Genomic DNA, 26,494 nt, shown 5'->3' with positions numbered 1-26,494 from the left:
CCTTGTGGAGTTGTACAATTTTGTCTCTGGTGTCTTTGGACAGCTCTTTGCTCTTAGCTATGCTGAATGTTTGGGTCTTACTGCTTGTATGGGGTGGACAGGTGTCTTTATGCAGCTAACGACCTCACACAGGTGCAACAACACACAACAACAGCAGTCACTTTTTTGTATACCGTAAAGCAGTTCGTCTGCCGTAAACAGCAATGTTGTGACACTCTTAAACAGAACAATACTGCCATCTAGTGCATATGTGTGTGTATATATGTAAATAAATGAACACTGAAATTCAAGTATTTATTTTATATATATATATATATATATATATATATATATATATATATATATATAATAAAATAAATAAATATATATATATATATATATATATATATATATATATATATATATATATATATATATATAGCTAGAATTCACTGAACGTCAAGTATTTCTTTTATATATATATATATATATATATATATATATATATATATATATATATATATATATATATATATATATATATATATATATATGAAATACTTGACTTGGTTAATTTGAGCTGTAAATATACTCCTCCCCTTTTAGCCACGTCCCACCCCGACCACGATTGTTCTATTCATTTTAAATTACACAAATGTGTATATTAACTCATGTACTTGACTGAAATAAAAGCACTAATCTGAAGTGTCTAATCTATAAATGTTAGAATCATACTAACAAGATTGTGTTACACACACAACAATGATGTCACACATGTTATATGTGCTGATGTTGTTAGAAAGTCAAAGTTAACAAAGTTTTGACAGTTTATTTCAAATCCTGCATCTTCATTTGCTGCTGCTGTTCTCACCAGCACACTTGTGTTTCTTACACTGGTACTTAGAAGAGAATCTTTCACCACACACACTGCAACTCAACACTTTCTCTCCTGTGTGTGTTCTCATGTGTACTGTAAAAGATTGTCGGTGACGAAAGCTTTTGTTGCAGCTTGAACAGGAGTATGGTTTTTCACCAGAGTGCGTTCTCTCGTGTAATTGTAATTGCCGTCTTTCTATAAAACTTTTACCACATACTGAACATATAAAAGGTTTGACATCAGTGTGTGTTCTCTTGTGTGTTTTTAAATTTGTATTTGTTACAAAACTTTTACCACATTCTGAGCAGGAAAAAGGTTTTTCTCCAGTGTGTATTCTCATGTGCACTTTGAAATGGTCCCTTTGAGTAAAATGTTTACCGCAGGTTGAACATGAAAAAGGTTTTTCTCCAGTGTGTGTTCTCATGTGTGCTTTGAAATGGTGCTTTTGAGTAAAATCTTTACCGCAGATTGAACATGAAAAAGGTTTTTCTCCAGTGTGTATTCTCATATGTACTTTGAAATGGCTTCTTTGAGTAAAATCTTTACCGCAGACTGAACATGAAAAAGGTTTTTCTCCAGAGTGTGTTCTCATGTGTACTTTTAAATCTTGATTTCTTACAAAACCTTTACCACATTCTGAGCAGGAACAAGGTTTTTCTCCAGTGTGTCTTCTCATGTGTCTTTTCATATTGCGATGGTATTTAAAGGTTTTGTCACAGTGAGAACATGTGAAGTGTGTGTTGTCAGTGTGACATGTTGCATCATCTTTAGAGTGTTCATCATCAGTGTCAGGAGAGTGTGACGTTGTGTCCTCACTATCTGATAGTGGAGCTAAGAGCTTGTCTGCTTGTGATCCTCCACAGTGGTCTCCATCAGCTTCTGTTGTCATGTGTTGAGTTGAGCTGCTGCTTGGAGGCTCCGCCTCTCTCTCACCTTTGACCTCATCATCTTCACTCTTCACAGGGACACCAGTCACTGGCATCTTGGTGACATCAACCTCCTCCAGTCCTTCAACATGCTCTCCCTGCTGACTGATGCTGTGTTCCTCCTCTTCCTCTTTAATGTGAGGGATCAGTGGGTCCTCCTCTTCCTCTTTAAAATGGGGTGTCAGTGGGTATTCCGCTTCATTCTTAATGTGGGAGGGCTGTGGCTCCTCCGTCTGCATCCTGAAGCTCCACTTCTGTTCACTCTCACCTTTGACCTCATCATCTTCACTCTTCACACTGATGAGGTGTCTCTTGTCTTCCTCTATGAAGTGGGGGGACAGCCGCTGTTTTTCTTCAACTTGAAAGTGAGGGGGCTGTGGCTCCTCTTCTTTCACGTGGAGGTGCTGTGACCTCTTCTGCTCCATACTGGAGGACCCCTCCTGCTGCTCAGGTGGACGATATTTTTCACAGACGTCTGCAGGACACAAGAAGACAAACACATGCTGGGATGGAAATAGATAAGATTTGACCAATTCAGATTTCATTTTCGATTCTGCTTTACGATTCGGTTATTAGTGGACTCACTTTTGCTTTCACATTCAGTAAAAAGGAGAAGAAACAGGTGGATTAGCATCAACTTTGACTAGTTGAGAAGTAACATGAGCGTACAAAGCCAACAGTGAGGTCTTAAGAGGCACAGATTTTACGGGTCCCCCATGAGGTGCCAGAGGGCCCTAAGGACAATATTCTGCTTTGAAAATATCTATAAAATAAAAATAATTTTGGCAAGAAATTAACAAAATACTACATGTTATTTTGTGGCAATTACAAAACAATTTCCAGTATAATTCTCAGTGCATTCAATCAATCACAACTGGACTGTTAAACTGAACATATATATATATATATATATATATATATATATATATATATATATATATATATATATATATATATATATATATATATATATATATATATATACACATACCCCGCCTTCCACTTGATTGTAGCTGAGATAGGCTCCAGCACTGCCCGCGACTCCGAAAGGGATACGCGGTAGAAAAATGGATGGATGGATGGATATATATACATATACACATGCATATATACAGTCCTGATCAAAAGTTTACATACACTTGTAAAGAACATCATGTCATGGCTGTCTTGACTTTACAATCATTTCTACAACTCTTGTTTTTTTGTGATGTAGTGATTGGAGCACATACTTGTTGCTCACTAAAAACATTCATGAAGTTTGCTTCTTTTATGAATTTATTATGGCTCTACTGAAAATGTGAGGGTGAAAAGTATACATACAGCAATGTTAATATTTGCTTACATGTCCCTTGGCACGTTTACCTGCAATAAGGCGCTTTTGGTAGCCATCCACAAGCTTCTGCTTGACCACTTGACCACTCCTCTTGACAAAATTGGTGAAGTTCAGCTAAACGTGTTGGATTTCTGACGGACTTGTTTCTTCAGCATTGTCCACACGACTTTGGGAAAGCCATTCTAAAACTTTCATTCTAGCCTGATTTAGACATTCCTTGACCACTTTTGAGGTGTGTTTGGGGTCATTGTCCTGTTGGAACACCCAACTGCGCCCAAGACCCAACCTCCGGGCTGATGATTTTAGCTTGTCCTGAACAATTTGGAGCTAATCCTCCTTTTTCATTGTCCCATTTAAAGCAGCAGTTCCATTGGCAGCAAAACAGGCCCAGAGCATAATACTACCACCACCATGCTTGACGGTAGGAATGGTGTTTCTGGGATTAAAGGTCTTACCTTTTCTCCTCCAAACATATTGCTGGGTATTGTGGCCAAACAGCTCTATTTTTATTTTATCTGACTGTCATGACGGGGGGTTTTCGCAGCTTGCTGCGAAGTTTGTTCTCCTGGGAAGCAAATGGACTTTTTCCTGACAAGGGTAGCAGGTAGGAACATATTGAATTATTCACTAACACTCAACGAAGTACAAAAACAGAAAACAACCCGAAGGCAAGCGTGCCTATCGCACGTGGAAACTAATGCAAAAAACTTCGAACATGAAACTATAGACATGAAAACAACTAACCAAACTATGGCATAGAACAAACAAAACTTACTGTGGCATGAAACAAATAACTAGCAAAACTTGGAATCGGACATGGAAGGAGCAGCGTGACTTAAGCAATGGCATGAAACTGTGGCATTAAAAGAGCAATGTTGCCAGGCCGACTAACTGGCAAAGACAGGCTTAAATAATAGTCTCTTCATTACAAACAGGTGTGTCTCGAACACAAGAGGCAAGTGAAAATCATAAGTAACCATGGTGACTAAACTCAGGAGGTGCACAAACAGTAACTAAAAGGAGTCCAAAACAAACAGACAATAACAAAAACATAATCCAGACCACCGATCATGACACTGACCACAGAACTTTCCTCCAGAAGGTCTTATCTTTGTCCATGTGATGTCGGATGAAACAAAAATTTTGTTGTTTGGCCACAATACATTACATGATATACATTACAATCAATTGAAATCGGTACAATACCACCTTTGAAAAGTACCACTTCCGCTCTTTCATCTGAGTGACTACAGGGTCGAGGCACACACACAAAGTGCATACAAGCAATAACATCTTGAAGAGGAAGAAAGGCAAAAAACTACAATTCTACTGGTTAATAATGAGGGTGTGAAGTACAACATGGAGGTATTTGGCCTTCAAAACTAACAATAAAAGGTGAGGCTTTAAACAGGGAGGCACCGCGTTGCAAGTACTGTTTTACACCTTTCCTGCTGGGATGTTCACTTCTCCTTTATTTAACTGCAAACTGTATCAGTGTTCAATCAACATCAATACTAGCTCAAATGTTTTGTCATCTCATTGAATTGAACGCTGGCTGTGAAGATTGTGTATTCGATGTGAGAGGTGTCACTAGTCTTTATTTTTGTTGGCCAAACTGTTGCACTGAACTACAAGGAGGCGTTGTTGGAGAAGAACAAAGCTTGTTTATTAGACTTCATCTTCATTAGACAAACTGCTTTGACTTTTATATTAATATCAAAAAGTAAACGCCATGATTTATTTACATTTATTGTGTTTTTTTCATGTCACAAAGGTGTTACTTCAAAAACCATGTGACACATCATTTTGTCAATGTTTTATTGTGTATAGTTAATTCTTATGGGACATATTTCTGCTCAAACTCTTAATGGATCTGTCCCGATACAGCATCTACATGTACACATACATGTACATAACTTAAAAACATAAATACATTTTTCTTTAAATACCTCCCTCTGTCAAAATGTAAAAATAGAAATAAAGGCATCATGTAATGACAAAAAGCTGACAAGTTGATATTATAAATAATTAATAAATAAACAAAAACACATTATATATATATATATATATATATATATACACATACATACACACACACACACACATATATACATACATAGACATATATAAATTAAATGGTAAATGGGTTATACTTGTATGGTGCTTTTCTACCTTCAAGGTACTCAAAGCACTTTGACACTATTTCCACATTCACCCATTCACACACATTCACACACTGATAGCGGGAGCTGCCATGCAAGGCCCTAACCACGACCCATCAGGAGCAAGGGTGAAGTGTCTTGCTCAAGGACACAACAGACGTGACGAGATTGGTAGAAGGTGGGGATCGAACCAGGAACCCTCAGGTTGCTGGCACAGCCACTCTCCCAACTGCGCACGCCAAAAGTCCATACGTATACATATACATACATGTATGTGTGTGTGAATGTAAATATATATATATATATGTGCGTATGGCCGCCTTAACAACAAAGATCCACCGCCTAAACTAAGGTCTTAAGAAGATCTCCAGCCACACGTGCGCATTTAAAAAACGATCTCTGTCCCCAAGCAAAGGCATACACTGAGTGTCATACGCATGCCAAAATACTGGGGGCGCTGTAGACTAGGACTTAAGACCATTTTAGCCAATCAGAAACATCCAAAACCTCATTTCCGGAGACGGCATATCGCAAAAATGTCAGGTCACTGAAGAAAGAATGATATATGTGGACTGATAGAGAAGTAGAACTACTTTTAAGCATCGTTTTGGAGTTTAAAGTTAACAAAACTCAACAAAGTGTTGACTGGGAAACTTGCCAGTCAAAGTCTGGTGACATTCTTACCCTATTTTTGGTGCGGTACGGACTTGGAGGACATCTGAGGGATTTCCTCATCGGAAAGAGGACATGACAAAAACAACTATCGGCACTAATAATGGTGGAAAGGCCAGACAAGCAGTGGACGCAGGTGGAAGAAGTTGTTTTGCTCTACTTCCAACTATGCCAGCACACCTGGGCACTTCTCCATCAACATCAACTACATCCATTCCATTTGGAATAGAAACATCACAACAGGAGTTGGGATTCTCCATTCACCAAATGACAGCCTGGTCACCTGTACATGCCCAATGATGTACAAGAGCAGCAAGATTGCAATCCACAATCTTCTGTAGCGGAAGAGAGAAGAGCTCTACTTCAGGTATGGCGAGGAAGTAATATTGTTCAAATGTTTCTATGAACTGCACTGCAACTACAAATGCTCTCAGATGACCACTTTCAACAATGTGGAATCATATTTGTTTGAATATGATCATTGTTTGACAACAAAAATACTTGCTTTGGAATCACAAGTCAACATATATTCAAGTTCAGCTGTTGTACATGTACTTAAATAGGCTTGTATTAAAAATGCTTTGAGTAGTTTCTTGTAATAAATAATATTGAGTGAAGTTGCATTAAATGTTTTTTTTCTGTCAAAATGAAAACACCTCGTAGTGCTTTATGTTGAGGGCCATAAATAACATCTTACACCTGTGCTAAAGTGGGTTCATCCCAAATAATGTCTTCATGATTATTCAATGTCATTTGGTAATAATCCTTATCACTAGGCAAAAGTCAAGAGCCACAAGCAGGACAGACTAAAAGGAAAACTTCCAATGGAGACAAAGTTGCTGAAGGCAGTAGAAGAAGACGTCCAGATAAAGAAGAGACTTGATGGAGACATCAGAGAAGCCATCGTCTGACAATTTAGACAAACTAACATCAAAATATTGACTTACTAATAATGACATACTTAGTATCTCAGGTAACTACGACTGTTTTGTGTTTTGTTTATACTTTACGGAAAAATATGGTATGTCGCCATTCTGCAAATGGAGCGGAAAACAACCAAAAATTGTAGGCTTCTTTATTTCTCTAATATTTTTATTTATTGTTATTTGGTTATTTTTTAATAAACAATGTGTTCAAAGTAATCAAAGTCTGTAGCCTATTGAGACACCACCTTAACTAACACATTTTATTGAATGAACTGTCTTGAAATCTCAGTGGCAGACAAACACGCTGCTCTTTACAACATTATTCACAGGAAAATAAAAGCAAGCTACGGCGGGGGAACTTTTTACTAAGGATGGGCCACATCCTACTTATAGGCCCATACCCATAGGCCTACTCAGTGACCTAGTGGGAGATGGGTAGGTCGTGAGTCATACCAAAGACTATAAAAATGGGAGCCATTACCTCTCTGCTTGGCACTCAGCATCAAGGGTTGGAATTGGGGGTTACATTACCAAAAATGATTCCCTGGCGCAGCCACAGCTGCTGCCCACTGCTCCCCTCACCTCCCAGTGGGTGATCAAGGGTGATGGGTTAAATGCAAAGAATAATTCTGCCACACCTAGTTTGTGTGTGACAATCATTGGTACTTTTTAACATGGCCTAAAGTGTATTTTGTGATATTATTTGTCAGGTTCAAACTCCAATGACATCTATTAAACAAGACAAGAAGCAAGGGATTAAACAGAGACAGAATTAAATGTGGCTCAATTGAGGAGAAACGTCTGGGCTGTACTCTTGTACAGTCTCCATCCCGCTCTGACGAAAGATTGTACGCCTCCTCTTTTATTTGGACTTTCCCTGATTACATGGCAACAGCTGTTTCTAAAGGATGGGGGTCGTAAACAGCCATCGCCTTTGATTAAAACAGTTAAAAGAAAAGGTCGCCTGGAGGGGAGTCTGGTCCTGCTTCCTCTCCACTTTGTAGTTCTCAGGTCAAGACAAAATATTTCTGTGGCTTACAATACATCAAAGAAACAGAACACCTTCATGTTGCTTCCCATCCTACACAGTGGAGTTTTACAAGCCTTCTTCTTGGTAGGAACAAAGACAGCTTTTGTCCTTTCGCCCGGAACTCATTGAAACACAAAGTTTTGCGATAACTTAGATACAATTATTCTGACATTATTTAATAAGCGGTAGAAAATGGATGGATATTTAAAATAGAATTACTAATAAAACCATTTGAAAACGAGCTACAAAGCCTCCTAATTTAGTTGCTGAAATATGTAGTAAAATATTTCACAATTTCCAGAAGTATTTACTCAAAACTATTATTAATCTACTTGCTAATTTATGCTTCTATCTACACTTCCGTTAAAATGTACTGAACACTTATTCTTATGTTTGATACTTTGCATTAGTTTTGGGTGATACTGAGAATTTGGATCCAACACCAAGTAGTTACACGGGAAGTATCGATCATACTAACGCTGATACTGATATTTCATCTTTTCAAAATAATCCAATGGTTAAATTTTGATCACAATTATTAAATCAGACAAAAACACAGAATGGCTGATATCAACTAAATATATAAACGGTTTTCCTACCACAGGCTCTGATTTAAATCCTTTTGGTTTTTTTGCTTTTAAAGTCCTGGTGTGTCCATGGACTTTCCCTTACAAGAAATAACAGAAATAAAAGAAACTCAGTGTCTATTTATTTCACACTCACACTGCTTTATTTGTTTTGGTAAAAAGTTACTGAATCGATTTCCACTCACTAAATCGTTTCAGATCGTATTGTTCTAAAAAAAATAAAAATAAAATAAATTAATAAAATAATACTAAATCGTATCTGCAACAACAAATTACAAATGGAATCAAATCGCTAAAAGGAATCGTTACTCCCTTAATGACAACATGAAATATTTACTGTATTTTGGTCATTTTAAGCATTGATTTTTACTGAGCGCATCACAACCTTCACTTTTCCCTTCAACAACAATCATGACAGACTTCATGAGAGACAGGAAAGACTACTTTGAGACAAATCATAATCCAGAAAATGATATTTTGGGAGGATGAGCTACAAGTTTTAGAAGCTGATTGCTAAACAGATGCATCATTTTAATTTTCCTGAAGGAATCAATAAAGTACTTTCTATCTATCCATGTAGCAGTATTGCTAAATGCTAAACAAGATAATACAAACGATCAACGTTAAAAAAAAATCAATCACGTACAATGTCTGCTCTCACCGGGATTGCCGACTAATGGGATGTTTATATCTTTCAGCACGAGACATGTTCTCTCTGTTTAGCTGATATATTGAGCATAATCCTCACTCCTCGGGTCAAGAATGCTGGGAAGAAATGAGCTTCTTCCTAGCGACGTCTTTGGCTTTGAAACTAATTTGACCGACTTCTCGGTGTATGGCCACGACCTTCGCCGATACAGACGTGAGGCATGATTTATAATCTGGAACAAACTTTTACCAACTCAGCGGCGATGCAGCAGCAGCAGCTCAGTAGCTAGTCTACCTTTCTGCGAGCAAGGGGCCGTTTGACTAAAAGTAGTTCCTCGAAGTTAGCTCTTACAATTACAATGCTGCTAATACTTGGTTAATATACAGGTCACTACAAGTAATGTTGCTGATTTTAAAGGCACAATTGTTATAATAATCATGTATATATTATCACACAACTTTATGCTGAAGGGCCGTTGCTTTAGTTCTTATTTGTATTTTTCTATCAGTGCAAAGCTGGCAATTCAAAAGATTGCCAGCCGTCTCGTATCAGTGTTGTGTCCAGACTCGGCCTGCTGACTGCCAAGGCCGAACATCGGGTACCGGGACGCAGACAAAGCAGAGACGGGGCGATATCACCAGTGTCAACACATTTGCATGTTTGTATAATCATATATTGTGTCTAACTGGAGCTGTGGAGATGACTCCCTTCCCTCAGCGACAGCTTCAGTGATGTAACCAGGGACCTCCCAAATAAATAGAGGAAGCACGCGGGCTGGACTTTTAGAACGTAGTTTGGATCTGTAACTAGAACACAGCCCAAAACACGGGTCTCCTCATTGAGCCAAATTGAACTCTGTCTCTGCATGATTCCTTGCTTCTTGTCTGTTTAATAGATGTCATCAGTGTTTGAACCTGACACAGTAGAGGACTACCATTACCTGCAATGTTAGCCGCCTTGTACTAGCAGTTTTTTACTATTTAGCATACATCTGGATGTTGTGCTTGCTTACTTGGACTGTGATGAAGCTGTGAGGACTCAGGTGCTTTGTCTTCACAGTCTTCGGTCTTCACAGAGACAACAGTCAGTGGAAACTTGGTGAGATCAGCCTCCTCCTGCCATGGAAGACACTCTCCCTCCTGAGTAACCCAGAGATCCTCCTCTTCCTCTTTAATGTGGGGGGGCTGTGGATCCTCCTGCTGCTGAAGGGGACGTTCTTCTTGATGAGCGTTCATCTCCTGGACGTCTGCAGGACAACACAAATAAACTTCAGCTCAGGTGTGTCAAATATTTGTTTAGTCTATCAAATATAATATTTTCCAAGTGAACTGAGAGACTTTGCGGTGATGTTCTTCTACACATGGAATAATCATAGTTTATTGATTATTATGAATTGTGTATATGATCTTGTTTTCTACATTTACGGTAATTATTGATAAAAAGTAACAGCTTTTTAGGACGTATAGAAAACCTCCTGCTTGGATTTTAATATCGTCATGACTATAAAGGCTTAGTGGCCACATGCGTGGACAGCACCTTTTAGCTCTTATTTCCAAAATTGTGTACACTATTGAATTGGGGTCTTATGGCCGCTTATGTGGACACTTATACTGCCATATGGTGGTGTCAGAAGAGTATAACATACAATGGAATTTGGGGGGGGGGGGAGTGTAAAAATAAGACTTAGCATGTCACTAAACATGAAGTACACGTTTGTGTACTAATGGACTAAGTACGTCATATCAACAGATGATTTTTAGTTTTTATTCTAATTAGGGTCCAATCAGCCCAAATAGCAAAGAGAAATAAATAAAAAAGCATGTAAACAAACAGCTTTGGCCTTAAAAGGTTAAGTCAGTCTGCACGTATAAAAGTTCCATTGTGCTGCAGCATCGAGTGACGCCAACTGGCTCCTCCCACTACCAACCTACCAGCCAACCTTGACGTGCACCTCCAAAATAGTCCGACCTCACGTCAACGGTGACCAGCCGTGGTCGGTTGGCTTTACTTTTACATGCAATATCCTCTCCTCGTTCTTCCTTCTGCGAAGGCAACATTCTTAAAACCAACAGAAGTGCAGCGAGTGTGGCCGTGCAATAGTATGTTGGTTGAACCTCACTCACACCTTAAGAAATGTGCTGGCGTGAGAATATATATATATATATACACTATATTGCCAAAAGTATTTGGCCACCCATCCAAATGATGAGAATCAGGTGTCCTAATCACTTATCAAATCAAGCACTTAGGCATGGAGACTGTTTCTACAAACATTTGTGAAAGAATGGGCCGCTCTCAGTGATTTCCAGCGTGGAACTGTCATAGGATGCCACCTGTGCAACAAATCCAGTCGTGAAATTTCCTCACTCCTAAATATTCCAAAGTCAACTTTATTATAAGAAAAGTGAAGAGTTTGGGAACAACAGCAACTCAGCCGCCAAGTGGTAGGCCACGTTAACTGACAGAGAGGGGTCAGCGGATGCTGAAGCGCATCGTGCAAAGACTTTCTGTTGCTACAGATCTCCAAACTTCATGTGACCTTCCAATTAGCCTACGTACAGTACGCAGAGAGCTTCATGGAATGGCTTTCCATGGCCGAGCAGCTGAATCTAAGCCATACATCACCAAGTCCAATGCAAAGCGTGGGATGTAGAGGTGTAAAGGACATCACCACTGGACTCTAGAGCAGTGGAGACGCCTCTGATGAATCACACTTTTCCATCTGGCAATCTGATGGACCAGTCTGGATTTGGAGGTTGCCAGGAGAACGCTACATTTCCGACTGCATTGTGCCGAGTGTGAAATTTGGTAGAGGAGGAATTATGGTGTGGGGGTTGGTTTTTCAGGAGTTGGGCTTGGCCCCTTAGTTCCAGTGAAAGGAACTTTGAATGCTCCAGGATACCAAAACATTTTGGACAATTCCATGGGATGGCACTTCAAGTTCATACGTGAGTAAAGGCAAGTGGCCAAATACTTTTGGCCATATAGTGTATATATTTTTTTTGGGGGGGGGGCAAATATTTGGGTACCTCATGCTTCGATTACAAACAAATTATTGATGCATGTTCAATTTGTGTGCAGTATATTAAAGCCATTTTTAATATTTAACATTTCTTTCATTAAATATGTATTTTAGTCTGACTGAATAAACATTAATCACTTACAATTGTGCAAATAGTGTATTCGTGATAACAAACATCAGTTGATTTAATTTCCATGATACGTCCGCCCGAATGCAGCTGAGATAGGCTCCAGCACCCCCCGCAACCCCAAAAGGGACAAGCGGTAGTAAAATGGATGGATGTAATCAAGGTAATAGAAGTGCGTTCAAACAACCTAATTTGTATTTGTTGCTAATAAAGTTAGCATCAACACAAAGTAGACTCCTGCAATGTATGTGTAATACATTATATTACACTGTCATAATAATAATAATAATCATTTTAATAATTTTATTTTTTATCCTGTAAAGCGTCTTTGAGTACACTGAAAAGCACTATACCAAATAACATTTGTTATTATTATTATTATTATACCATGTGACTTATTCCAGAGACTTATTCCATTTGCTACAAAGGCCTGCTAGCGGGCTAACGTTAGCACGTTAGCTTCGAACAACATATCAGGTAAATAAGATAAATAATATAAAAAAATATAATGTATATTACCTCATAAGGCGCATGTACAAGAGAGGAGTGGAATATATTCTTGCTATTGTTACACCAGCAACTCTTAAATGGGACTTTTTGTTTTGTTCTGCGGCTGGGCGAAGGAAGTGTGCACCACTCACTATTGTCCCAGTGGAACACGTGTTTGGACAACAAATGTTCCGCGGTTAAGAACACCTCGATGACGTCACACAGAAGGAAGAACAAAACAAGATGGCGTCTGACGGAGAATACGTTGTTTTGGTTGTTATGGTTTCTTGGTCTTAATTACAACGTCCATGTGCACATGTATGTCGTTTAACAGAGTAAACGTCGCTATTAATTGTTTGTATAGCGGATACATTAGTCTGAGTGCACTTTGACGTGCTAGCCTAGCCTGCTGCTTAGCTTAGCTTGTTAGCTGCTAACAAAGAGAGGCGGAAGTGATCGACACATCAAAGCAGAGATCCAATGTAAGTGTAAAGTGTTTTTATTGTGTGAACATGTCTACATTACAAATGATGTGAGTGTTGCTGAATCAGCAACGATGTTAGTAATAAAAAAAAAGGATAGCAGAGTACGAGGAGGAACTTTGTCCAACAAAAGAGGAGAAGGAGCGACAACATCAACTATTGGACGCTGTTTTCAAGAAGCATCAAGTTGTGTTACACATCCATCCATCCATCTTCTTCCGCTTATCCGAGGTCGGGTCGCGGGGGCAGCAGCCTAAGCAGGGAAGCCCAGACTTCCCTCTCCCCAGCCACTTGGTCCAGCTCTTCCCGGGGGATCCCGAGGCGTTCCCAGGCCAGCCGGGAGACATAGTCCACCCAACGTGTCCTGGGTCTTCCCCGTGGCCTCGGACGTGCCCTAAACATTTCCCTAGGGAGGCGTTCGTGTGGCATCCTGACCAAATGCCTGAACCATCTCATCTGGCTCCTCTCCATGTGGAGGAGCAGCGGCTTTACTTTGAGCTCCTCCCAGATGGCAGAGCTTCTCACCCTATCTCTAAGTCTCTAGTCCTTGTCCTTCACTCCATCCCGGGCATCTGGTCAGGATGCCACCCGAACGCCTCCCTAGGGAGGTGTTATGGGCACGCCCGACCGGTAGGAGGCCACGGGGAAGACCCAGAACACGTTGGGAAGACTGTGTCTCCCGGTTGGCCTGGGAACGCCTCGGGATCCCCCGGGAAGAGCTGGATGAAGTGGCTGGGCTTCCCTGCTTAGGCTGCTGCCCCCGCGACCCGACCTCGGCTAAGCGGAAGAAGATGGATGTATGGATGGACACCCAAACCTTAATGCTGAGTGCCAAGCAAGGAGGCAATGGGTCCCGTTTTTATAGTCTTTGGTATGACTCGGCCGGGGCTTGAACTCCCGACTTTCCAGTGTCAGGGCAGACACTCTAACCACAAGGCCACTGAGCAGGTCAATAGTTAATGCATCCTCAATAGAAAATAAACCTTAGCAAAAGTTAGCTAACAATTAAATCATTGCTCTATTCTGCCTATAAAGTGCTCTAAATAACATCCTAAAACCCCCTTCAACATTTTAAATACACACTGTAAGTATATATGTAATGTAGTAACATTCTTAATAACATGTCATATTTACATATCTTGCTCATTTTAAGCATACAATGTCTGCTCTCACTGGGATGGCGACTGATGGGATGTTCATATCTTCCCGTTTAGATGAAGAATTAATCCTTGCAAAGAGTTAAAAAGGGTGGGTGCAAAAGAGCGTATTTTTGTGTCTTTCTTGCCATCTCCAGGTCTAAGTTGGAAGTCAAAGTTGACCAAGTTCTCGGTTTATGTCCACAACCTTCTACTACATAAGTGAGAAGCATGATTTATAATCTAGAATTATCTTTCACCATCTTAGAGGCCAGAAAGCAGCTCAGTATGTCAATATAGCAACATACACTTATAATAACAATATCGCTAATACTTGGTCTAATAGAGGAGCTCCCATTGACTCCAATGTTAGCTGAATTTTGCTCACGTTTATTTACTAATTAGAATTCATAAAAATGCAAAACATATGTCTTACATAAGGATTGTGAATGATAGGCAACATTTTTTTTAAAAGTGCATTTTCCTTTGAATTTGTCAGATAAGTAAACAGTCCTTCAAATTAAAGATGAAAAACAATTGATGTTGTTTATAGATATTATCCACAATGAAGTTACAGTAAAACTAAGCACACAAGGGAAAGTACATTCATATACACATGAAGTACACATACTATATAAGAATCATGTTAACCACCAAAATATTGTCTTGTTCTCCTAAAGCCAATATCAAGTAACCTTTGGTGAGCTGACCGTATCGTCACACCCTTAATTGAAAGCACACCAACCCCATGACATGACACTTCCATGTGATGTAGAACAGTAGTACCACATTTTAAACATACACACACATCTGAAGAATATAATGAAAAAATATATTTAGTGGGCCAAACAAAATGACTCAGCAAACCAATGTTTGGTATGGGCGATATGACCTCAAATCTATATCCTAATAACAATATATGTCACCATATATCATTTGGTACATGAATGATAATAGAAGTATTTCAAAGCGGGTTACAAAAGCTCTTAATTTCGTATCTGACACATGCAGTAACATATTGTGTCATTTCTAATTGTATTATTTTGTCCAAACAATTATTATTAATGTACTTGTTTATTTACTGTTAATATCTGGTTACTTTCTTTGAGAAAATAATACTGCAAATGATGTAATATTTTACTGCATATTTCAGCAACTAAATTAGGAGCCTGTGTAGCCTGTTTTAAAATGCTTCTATTAGTAATTCTATATGAAATAATGTGTTGCTAAATCCATTTGAAACCATATCGTCTATCCATAGTAAAAAGTCCTGTCGTCCTGGTTTGTTTTTATTTTCCTGTGAATAATGTTGTAAAGAGCAGCGTGTTTGTGCGTCACCGAGATTTCAAGACAGTTCATACGATAACTTGTTTGTCCTAAGTGCATGTAAAAGTACTGAATGCATTGTGTGACTGAGCAGAGATGGTGTGTTTGTCTTGCAGACGTCTGTGAAGAACATCTTCACCCTGAGCAACAGAAGTGGAGCTTCACGATGGAGCCACAGCCCTCCCACATCAAAAAGGAAGAGGAATACCCACTGATCCCCCATTTTAAAGAGGAAGAGGAGGACCCACTGACACCCCTTTTTAAAAAGAAAGCAATGGATCCACTGAGCCCTCACATTAAAGAGGAAGAGGAGAACCCACTGACCCTTCACATTAAAGAGGAAGAGGAGGACCCACTGAGCCCTCACATTAAAGAGGAAGAGGAGGAACACAGCATCAGTCAGCAGGGAGAGCATGTTGAAGGACTGGAGGAGGTTGATGTCACCAAGATGCCAGTGACTGGTGTCCCTGTGAAGAGTGAAGATGATGAGGTCAAAGGTGAGAGAGAGGCGGAGCCTCCAAGCAGCAGCTCAACTCAACACATGACAACAGAAGCTGATGGAGACCACTGTGGAGGATCACAAGCAGACAAGCTCTTAGCTCCACTATCAGATAGTGAGGACACAACGTCACACTCTCCTGACACTGATGATGAACACTCTAAAGATGATGCAACATGTCACACTGACAACACACACTTCACATGTTCTCACTGTGACAAAACTTTTAAATATCCTAGTAAATTGAAAAGACACATGAGAACACACACTGGAGAAAAACCTTTTTCATGTTCAATCTGCTGTAAAGATTTTACTCATAGGCACGATTTGAAAATACACGTGAGAATACACACTGGAGAAAAACCTTTTTCATGTTCAATCTGCGGTAAAGATTTTACTCATAGGCACAATTTGAAAATACACACGAGAATACACACTGGAGAAAAACCTTTTTCCTGCTCAGAATGTGGTAAAGCTTTTGTACGAAGAAGCACTTTGAAAGTACACATGAGAACGCACACTGGAGAAAAACATTTCTCTTGTTCAATCTGCGAGAAAGGTTTTGTAAGAAGTCAGTGTTTAAAAGTACACATGAGAACACACACTGGAGAACATTATTTTTCCTGCTCAGAATGTGGTAAAGCTTTTGTACGAAGAAGCACTTTGAAAGTACACATGAGAACACACACTGGAGTAATACCTTATACATGTTCAGTATGTTGTCAAAGTTTTATACAAAGTCTGCATTTGAAAAGACACATGAGAACACACACAGGAGAGAAAGTGTTGAGTTGCAGTGTGTGTGGTGAAAGATTCTCTTCTAAGTACCAGTGTAAGAAACATAAGTGTGCTGGTCAGTGACTTCACTATAAAAGTGGGTGACATTGTTATCACCAGGAAAGATGAGGTCACCTACCTAGGTTCCATTCTAGAGGCTAATCTTTCCTGTGATAAAATGGCAACCAAGGTCATCAAAAAGGTCAGCCAAAGAAATAAATAAATGATAAATGGGTTGTACTTGTATAGCGCTTTTCTACCTTCAAGGTACTCAAAGCGCTTTGACACTACTTCCACATTTACCCATTCACACACACATTCACACACTGATGGAGGGAGCTGCCATGCAAGGCGCTAACCAGCACCCATCAGGAGCAAGGGTGAAGTGTCTTGCTCAGGACACAACGGACATGACGAGGTTGGTACTAGGTGGGGATTGAACCAGGGACCGTCGAGTTGCGCACGGCCACTCTCCCACTGCGCCACGCCGAACAAAATTTCTCTATAGAATCTCTTCTCTGGTCAACAAAAGCACCATGAAGATTCTAGCGGGAACTCTCGTACAACCCTTTTTTGATTACGCATGCACCTCCTGGTACCCTAGCACCTCCAAAACCCTCAAATCTAGACTCCAAACATCCCAGAACAAACTAGTCAGATTACTTCTAGACCTCCACCCCAGATCACACCTCACTCCTACCCACTTCTCCAAAGTGGGCTGGCTCAGGGTGGAGGACAGAGTAAAACAACTTGCACTGAGCCTGGTCTATAAAATCCGCTACACCTCCCTGATACCCAAGTACATGTCAAACTACTTCCTTAACGTAAATGACCGCCTTAACCACAACACCAGGGGGAGCTCCACTAACCACGTTAAACCCAGATTCCCATCTAACAAAGATCTTAACTCATTCTCTTTCTATGCCACATCAATGTGGAATGCACTCCCAACAGGTGTAAAAGAAAGTGCATCTCTATCCTCCTTCAAAACCACTCTAAAACAACACCTCCAGGCAACTTCAACCCTAAACTAACACCCTCCCTTCCACATCCCACCTCCCCGGATTATAAATAATCAAATGTAAATGTAGATACTTATCCCCCCCACCCCCCACATCCCACACCCCGGATTGTAAATAATGTAAATAATTGAATGTATATACTGTGATGATTATCTTGTGTGATGACTGTATTATGATGATAGTATATATCTGTATCATCAATCAATTTAAGTGGACCCTGACTTAAACAAGTGTAAAAACTTATTGGGGTGTTACCATTTAGTGGTCAATTGAACGGAATATGTACTGTACTGTGCAATCTACTAATAAACGTTTCAATCAATCAATCAAGGGTGAGAACAGCAGCAGCAAATGAAGATGCAGGATTTGAGATAAACTGTCAAAACTTTAACTTTGACCTTTTAACAACATCAGCATCAAATTGTTTTTGGAAATATTCGACATCGTGTCATCCGGACCAAAGGGGAAGTGAACCATCCAGACTGTTATCGACGCAACGTTGAAAAGCCAGCATGTGTGATGGTATGGGGGGTGCATTAGTGCCCAAGGCATGGGTAGGTAATACACATCTGTGAAGGCACCATTAATGCTGAAAGGTACATACAGGTTTTGGAACAACATATGCTGCCATCTAAGCGCCATCTTTTTCATGGACGCCCCTGCTTATTTCAGCAAGACAATGCCAAGCCACATTCAGCACGTGTTACAACAGCGTGGCTTGGTAAAAAAAAGTGTGGGTACTTTCCTGGTCCACCTGCAGTCCAGACCTGTCTCCCATCGAAAATGTGTGGCGCATTATGAAAAATAATGCGCCGGCAAAGACCCATAAAATACGACAGCGGAGACCCCAGACTGTTGAATGACTGAAGCTCTACATAAAACAAGAATGGGAAATAATTCCACTTTCAAAGCTTCAACAGTTAGTTTCCCCAGTTCCCTATCGTTTATTGAGTGTTGTTAAAGGGGAACATTATCACAATTTCAGAATGGTTAAAACCATTAAACATCAGTTCCCCGTGGCTTATTTTATTTTTCGAAGTTTTTTTCAAAATTTTACCCATCACGCAATATCCCTAAAAAAAAGCTTCAAAGTGCCTGATTTTAAGCATCGTTATATACACCCGGCCATTTTCCTGTGACGTCACATAGTGAAGCCAACACAAACAAACATGGCGGAAAGAACAGCACGGTAAAGCGATATTAGCTCGGATTCAGACTTGGATTTCAGCGGCTTAACACTGTCTGATAAGATCATTAGTAACAACTATGAACTAGGTTTACAGCATATGAAATACATTTGGCATTAAAGGAAACTAACAACTATGAACTAGGTTTACAGCATATGAAATACATTTGGCAACAACATGCACTTTGAGAGTGCAGACAGCCCATTTCAGGCGCACTAAGAACATATATTTTTCCACGATTTCAGCACTCAGGTTAACCATACCTAAATAGACACAAAATACTGCATTACACAAGACTACCCCAATGTACTCGAATGATTGAAAAAAATAAATGTTTTTAAGCTAAATTATTGGTAAACACAGTTTATGTATAATAATTTATGTAAAACCGCGAGTAATGAATAAAGTTTTCATCAATATATTCTGTAGACATACCCTCATCTGCGCTCTTTTCCTGAAAGCTGATCTGTCCAGTTTTGGAGTTGATGTCAGCAGGCCAGGGAAGCTAGGGTCGATATTCTTCTCTTGATCATCTTCGGTGGCATAAGGGACGGTGTGAGCCAAGACATCCAGGGGGTTTAGCTCGCTCGTCTGCGGGAACAAACTGCCGCCATTGCTTGCCGTGCTAGCGGGGTCCTTTGTCCCTGAATTGCTCACACACTCCGGCAGATTCAATGGGGGTCTGGCGGCAGATTTCTTTGACTTTATGGTTGGAAATGCATCTGCTTTGAGTGTCGCAGGATATCCACACATTCTTGCCATCTCTGTCGTAGCATAGCTTTCGTCGGTAAAGTGTGCGGAACAAACGTCTGACCATTTTGTCGGCTTTCCCCACAGCCTCGTATTTTGAACAAATTTCGTCCAATTTCTTGCCACTTTGGCATCTTTGGGCCACTGGTGCAACTTGAATCTGTTCCTGTTGGTGTTGTTACACCCTCCGACAACACACCCACGAAAGTGAGAAAATGGCGGATTGCTTCCCGATGTGACGCCATGGCTCCGAGAGCGAAAATTAGAAAGGCGTTTAATTCGCCAAAATTCATCCATTTAGAGTTGGGAAATCGGTTGAAAAAAGATATGGTCTTTTTTCTGCAACATCAAGGTATATATTGACGCTTACATAGGTCTGCTGATAATGTTCCCCTTTAAAAGAAAAGGCCATGTAACACAGTGGTGAACATGCCCTTTCCCAACTACTTTGGCACGTGTTGCAGCCATGAAATTCTAAGTTAATTATTATTTGCAAAAAAAAATAAAGTTTATGAGTTTGAACATCAAATATGTTGTCTTTGTAGCATATTCAACTGAATATGGGCTGGAAAAAGAAAAAAAGAAAAATATATATATATATATATATATATATATATATATATATATATATATATATATATATATATGTGTGTGTGTGTGTGTGTGTGTGTGTGTATATATATATGTATATATGTGTATATATATATATGTATAAGAAAAACCCAGTGCAGTTTGGTGCTCGTGCGCTACGTTCGCTCGCATCCTGTGCATCTCCTTAGCCCCCCTGTCCTTAAAAGCTAGTGACGCCCCTGGTCAGTAGGTTCGCGAGTCCTGATTCTGAATGAGTGAGTGAGTGCAGCGCGAACCTGAATCACGTCCTCAGCGACAACCAGTCAGTTCTTGTAGGTTCATGAAGCGAACCTGAATCACTCAGCTACAGTTCTGTGGGCCAGAGGGCGACAGACGTGAATCGCTCTCTGCCCTGACAGACTCCCCTTGACCTTCGCAAAAAGACATTGCAGCTGTAGTAGACATTCTGTTACTTTTAAAAACACTGTGTGCGTTTCCGGCCTGTCCAATAAACAAAATGTGACTAAATGTCTTGGTTGTTTAATATGTTTTATTGCACTGAAATGAAAATAAGAAATAAATAAAAGTGGGAAATAAAAAAAATAGTAATAGCCTACTAAAATGCTTGCAATCAACAGTTAAATAAATAGGCCTCATTTGTTTAGTGCAAAAACAAATATTAAATTAAGAAACGCTTAACAAATGCCAACATAAAAACTAAAATGTTCTGTAGCAAAGAAAATGTAAACTTAAATATGCAAACAAAAAGAAAATAAATACCTTCAAAATAAAACAAATAAGAGCCAGAAATGCCAACATAAAAACTAAATGTTCTGTACTACGTTTAAAAATATAACAAAGAAAATATCAACTTAAATGTGCAAACAAAAAGAAAATAAATAGGCTACCTTAAATAAAACAAAACAAATATTAAACCAAGTGCCAGAAATGCCAACATTAAAACTAAAATGTCTGTAGCTTACATTAAAAAATATAAAAATGGAAATATCAACTTAAATATGCAATAAAAAATAAAATGAATAGCTTAAATAATATAAAAATCAAGAAACTAAACACACACACCAAAAGTGTCAAACAAAGGAAAGATTGTTGTTGCACATGATGTTCTCTTTCAAGGTATTTTCGTCCAAAGATCTTGCCCCTACTCCAGATTTGCATTTAAAAATACAAGCTGGCTGACTTTGGATGAGCTGAGCCGATTATATTTGTTACAATGACTGTGTAAATAATAGCCTGTGTATGTGTACATACATTAGCTATTATTTGTATTTTAAATCTTCTCAAACAGCCTGCCCTACACTTTACCCCCCGCGTCGCTGCTGCTCAGCCTTGCCCTGCACTGACTTTCTTTCTGTCTCCTCTACTCTCATAACTTGATGTGTTGAGATCATGTGTGTTTGTTTTCATGTCAACATTAGCCGTTAGCTTGGAGAATGAATGGAGAACGGATGCCAATGGCATGAAACATATCCCCGCGACGGGAGGAGAATCACTCGCGGCATTGGGGCAAGCAGAGCAGAGAGCGAGAGCGTTGTCGTTCACTGACTGATTCATGTCGTTAATCCAAGGTGAAAGAATCGTTCGCTCAGTCCCTCCCCCCGCCCCCATGATGAGGAGCTGGCTGCGACGTCACAGAATGCGCCAGTTCCACTCATACCGGCATGGTCGCTGAATTGAGAAAGGAACGAATCAGTTCATGAAGTGATTCGGTTCAGTACGTTCACTCAAAAGAGTCGTTCGTTCGAACGAATCGTTCGCGAACGACACAACATTAGGATAAAGCAAGATGGCGTCTGACGGTGAAGACGTTATTGCAGTCGTCACAGTTCAGTGTTCTTAATCTGTGCGTCCATGTACACATATATGTCCTTTATTGCACTCTATTAAATAGAGTCATAATAACTGTTTGCATCCGGTTATATTAGTCTGAGCGCACTTTGATGCTTCTCCAGCTAGCTTAGCCTGCTAGTTAGCTTAGCTTGTTAGCTGCTAACAAAGAGAGGCGGAAGTGATGAAAACACATCGCTAAGCAGAGATCAAGTGTGAGTGTAAAGTGTTGTGATTGTGTGAAAATGTGCGAAAGAACCATAGCAGAGTACGAGGAGGAACTTTGTCCAACAAAAGAGGAGAAGGAGCGACAACATGAAAAACATCAAGTTGTGTTACACACAACAGGTTTGTTTACTTCTTACTCTCACATGGCAGGTTTGACAAGTTATTTATGTGTGTAAAAGCTATACTGACCTGTTATTTCCTTCATATTGGTGCAGCCATTAACCTACTACAACACCTACTACATCCACCTACTCAGTGGCCTAGTGGTTAGAGTGTCCGCCCTGAGATCGGTAGGTTGTGAGTTCAAACCCCGACCCAGTCATACCAAAGACTATAAAAATGGGACCCATTACTTCCCTGCTTGGCACTCAGCATCAAGGGTTGGAATTGGGGGTTAAATCACTGTAAAAGTGATTCCTGGGTGCGGCCACCGCTGCTGCTCACTGCTCCCCTCACCTCCCAGCGGGTGATCAAGGGTGATGGGACAAAAGCAGAGAATAATCTGGCCACACCTAGTGTGTGTGTGACAATCATTGGTACTTTAACTTTTTAATGTGGCAGTGATTGTGGAAAAAACAAAGCCTGATCTAAAGATGACATCTTGATCTCATACCATCTCAAACCAATTGGCCGTTCATTATTAAGTGAAATGTCTTATAGTCGCTTAAATTTGTCTTTAACCAAGCAACATTATGTTTTATCCAGTTACTCGATTAATCGAAAACATTTCCAGTAGAACACTTGATTAATAAAATGTTCAATAGCTACAGCCCATTATTTCATGTACGATTTAATATTTAGCATGTTGGAGTTAAAATGTGTTTTGTTTGTGTCCTGTAGACATCCATCAGCTGATTGGACACCAAGAAGAATGTCTCCCTCATCTGCAGGGGGACAGTTTCACTTTAGAGGATCCACAGCCCCCCTATTTTAAAGAGGAAGAGGAGGGAGAGTTTCCTGTAGGGCAGGAGGCTGATGTCAGCAAGTTTCCACTGACTGTTGTCTCTGTGAAGACTGAAGAGCATGAAGACAAAGCACCTGAGTCCTCACAGCTTCATCACAGTCCAAGTAAGCACAACATCCACATATCATCTCATACAATGTTTGTGACACATGTTCATCCGGGGGCCACATTTATGACTAAAGATGGAGATATACTTGCTTTTTAAAAATGAATGCTCATCAATCATCAACAGTGTAATTGCTGGGGTGTAACCATGTGACCTAGAGGCCGTCCTCCTTACCTCACGTGGTCAAATGAAGGCAAACATTCAATATGGCTACTGTTTATTTACCCACAGCAGCACACATGTCAGCATATTTCAAAGGTTTAGTGGTGAAGATTAGGGATGTATACCAAGTACCATTTTATTTTAGTAGGGGACGGCGTGGCGCAGTGGAAGAATGGCCGTGCGCGACCCGAGGGTCTCTGGTTCAATCCCCACCTAGTACCAACCTCGTCATGTCCGTTGTGTCCTGAGCAAGACACTTCACCCTTGCTCCTGATGGGTGCTGGTTAGCGCCTTGCATGGCAGCTCCCTCCATCAGTGTGTGAATGTGTGTGTGAATGGGTAAATGTGGAAGTAGTGTCAAAGCGCTTTGAGTACCTTGAAGGTAGAAAAGCGCTATACAAGTACAACCCATTTATCATTTATTATTTATTTACTAGTTCCTGATTATGTCGTCCATGAGGACCGTGAAGATTCTGGACTAACGACACAACTATTTGTATTTTTAATTCCAGCTGACAGACGTAACTATGACACGTTGTCACATGGAGTTCAGCTGCCGCTGCTACACATTAACATCAGCTTTGAATAATGACAAATAAGGAAGCAACAACACGCAAAAGTTTGATGTGTGTGTTATTGACAAGAAGATGACATAACTGCATTTCACCTTGCACTGCACACATAGTTGACTTCTTTAAGACTTCAAATAAACAGCTGTTGATAAAAGACTTCCCTGCTCTGAGATGTTACACAACATCATGTTGGAGGTGTTCAACCTTTGTGATAATAGGAATGCTCTTTAAAATGCCTTTTTTACACTTTTTTATTTCCACAAATTACATGTAGTACTGATAAGAGTACTGATAAATATTGGTATCGATAAGGAGTATCGATTAGGGTATCATATCGATAAATTCTAAATGATTTACATCCCTACTGAAGATACAAGCCAGATATCTAAAAACATTTATTTCAACGTTTATTTGGATTTAGTTACTTCTCTGCTGTCCAGCAATGTCTCAATCAATCTAGTTTATTAGTACTAATTAGCAAAGTTTTCTTGTCTTTCTAATGTTTTTCTTTTGACAGCCCCCTCGTGGTAAAGTTGTCCGAGTGCAAACTATTTGTGACTGATAAAACTTTCGGCGAATCAAAATTTCAGAAATTGTTCCGGAAAGTTCATTACTTTGAAGACGGCCAATAAAAACGCAATCAGAATCAGAAAGACTTTCATAATCCCAGAGGGGAAATTAAGATTTTCCGCACAATCCCATTCAAGAGCAGACAAACATTACAGGGAGACAGAACAGGATCGCTGACGGCGCCGCTTACAAAAAAGGTGAGAAACAGGTAAATGCTGGGAAGGGGTGAGAAAAAAACAATTCAGTCTCAGCCTGGGCCCCTGGAGAGGGGATCCAGACTGAAGCCAAAAAGAAAACAAAAACCTCATAGCCATAGCACACATAAACATGTGTGTAAGAGGGAAACATCAAAGAACACAAAGGACATTAAAGACATTAAAAGAGCAGAGCTGATGCAACCAGCTACTTCTACACACAGCCACAAAAGTAAAACAGCAACAAAATTACTGAAAAAATAAATACACTGTAGTGACCTCTGTGGTGTTCCAAGCCATCGTCTGCTGGGGTGGGGGGAACATGGCCAGAGACAGGAGCAGACCCAACAAAGCAACCAAGAGAGCCGACTCCACCCTCGGCCGCCCACCAACTCTCGGCCAGCGTCCAGTCCGCACGGATGAGCGAGGATACGTCCAAGGAGACCGAGGTGTCCGATACCTGCTCATTCAGCCAAGACACTGTGAAGCTTGTCCTCTCAGCGCCAGCTCCGCAGTCCTGTCTCTTCATCCGCATCTCCTCCTGTCTCTCCAAACGGACTCTGGTGTGGCAGAGACCCAGCAGCTGGTCTCCATGGCCAAAAGGCTCCCGGGAGGCAGATCCAGAAGTTCACAAAAAAGCTCCGCAGAAGTCACCAAAGTGCATGAAAACAAGAAGGAAACATCCAGAACACAAAAGGATGACACAAGAGCACAGAGCTCCTGACACCAGCAGCCACTACAGCGGCGCCATCTTGGGGAGAAAAAAACCGGGGATGTAAATTTGAGCCGGTTATCTTCTCCAAGTCACGACACTGACATTGTCTTTGTGACTCCCGCTGACGTGCCGGTCCTCAAGTGACGGCGTGATAAGAGCGCAACGTCACAATAAACAAAACAAAACACCGGCAGAAAGCAATAATCCATTAAAAAAACAAGCAAACAGGAGTTTTGACCCGGAGAAGGCAGGTCTGTTACAAAAACTAAAAACTCTGCATCACAGGGACGCGCGGACTTACGGAAATGCACGTCCTTTTTCATTTCAATGCGTAAAAAGACATAAAAAGTGTGTTAACGCCAACACTGGTTATTAATGTGACTATCAGACAGCAGTCATTTGCATTAGACAATATTCTAATATAGGTGGTAGTGTTGCAACCATACCAATATTTTGGTACTGCTACTAAAATTATTTTGGTACTTTTCTAAATAAAGGGGACCACAAAAATTGCATTATTGGCTTTATTGTAACAACAAATGTTAGTGTACATGAAACATATGTTTATTATTGTCATTTAGTCCTTCAATAAAATGTTGAACATACT

The 26,494-nt window shown here is 40.2% G+C and overlaps 3 protein-coding genes across 5 annotated transcripts in view; 2 read left to right on the top strand and 1 right to left on the bottom strand.

The window, feature by feature from the left end:
- Positions 1 to 664: 664 nt before the first annotated feature.
- On the bottom strand, positions 665 to 19,854 carry LOC133623627 (uncharacterized). 3 transcript variants are annotated; one of them, XM_072916301.1, is made up of 4 exons: positions 12,810 to 12,942; positions 10,154 to 10,387; positions 2,058 to 2,257; positions 665 to 1,796 (listed from the first exon to the last, which is right to left on the bottom strand). In XM_072916301.1, exons 2-4 carry the CDS (start codon positions 10,374 to 10,376, stop codon positions 828 to 830), a joined length of 1,392 nt encoding a protein of 463 aa, XP_072772402.1. In that variant the 5' UTR covers positions 10,377 to 10,387; positions 12,810 to 12,942; the 3' UTR covers positions 665 to 827. The 3 variants fall into 3 exon arrangements, with proteins under 3 accessions (XP_072772402.1, XP_072772403.1, XP_072772404.1); XM_072916302.1 differs by having other exon boundaries at positions 10,154 to 10,379; positions 12,810 to 12,935; XM_072916303.1 differs by lacking the exons at positions 10,154 to 10,387; positions 12,810 to 12,942 and adding an exon at positions 19,644 to 19,854 and having other exon boundaries at positions 667 to 1,796.
- On the top strand, positions 13,009 to 17,199 carry LOC133623630 (uncharacterized). The gene is made up of 2 exons (XM_061986870.2): positions 13,009 to 13,261; positions 15,840 to 17,199. The coding sequence occupies exon 2, from the start codon at positions 15,890 to 15,892 to the stop codon at positions 17,081 to 17,083; it is 1,194 nt and encodes a 397-aa protein (XP_061842854.1). The 5' UTR covers positions 13,009 to 13,261; positions 15,840 to 15,889; the 3' UTR covers positions 17,084 to 17,199.
- Positions 19,855 to 22,362: 2,508 nt separating the features above from the next.
- The window catches only part of LOC133623468 (uncharacterized), a 48,341-nt gene continuing 44,209 nt past the window's right edge, over positions 22,363 to 26,494 (top strand). Inside the window, exons 1-2 of the mRNA XM_072916153.1 lie at positions 22,363 to 22,724; positions 23,445 to 23,672. Of these exons, the coding sequence (XP_072772254.1) occupies positions 22,622 to 22,724; positions 23,445 to 23,672 (331 nt within the window). The 5' untranslated portion in view covers positions 22,363 to 22,621. The remainder of the gene's footprint in view (positions 22,725 to 23,444; positions 23,673 to 26,494) is intronic.

Source organism: Nerophis lumbriciformis, linkage group LG26 (genome assembly GCF_033978685.3).
Source record: "Nerophis lumbriciformis linkage group LG26, RoL_Nlum_v2.1, whole genome shotgun sequence".
NCBI lineage: Eukaryota > Metazoa > Chordata > Actinopteri > Syngnathiformes > Syngnathidae > Nerophis > Nerophis lumbriciformis.
This window is presented reverse-complemented; position numbering and strand designations above follow the sequence as displayed.

Coding starts and splice junctions, on each gene's coding strand:
- LOC133623627 (XM_072916301.1), bottom strand. CDS start 10,376: ATGAACGCTCATCAAGAAGAACGTCCCCTTCAGCAGCAGGAGGATCCA. Junction 2,258..10,153: donor ACAGCTTCATCACAGTCCAA/GTAAGCAAGCAC, acceptor TGTGTCCTGCAG/ACGTCTGTGAAAAATATCGT. Junction 1,797..2,057: donor TGAAGAGTGAAGATGATGAG/GTCAAAGGTGAG, acceptor GAAGATGATGAG/GTCAAAGGTGAGAGAGAGGC.
- LOC133623630 (XM_061986870.2), top strand. CDS start 15,890: ATGGAGCCACAGCCCTCCCACATCAAAAAGGAAGAGGAATACCCACTG.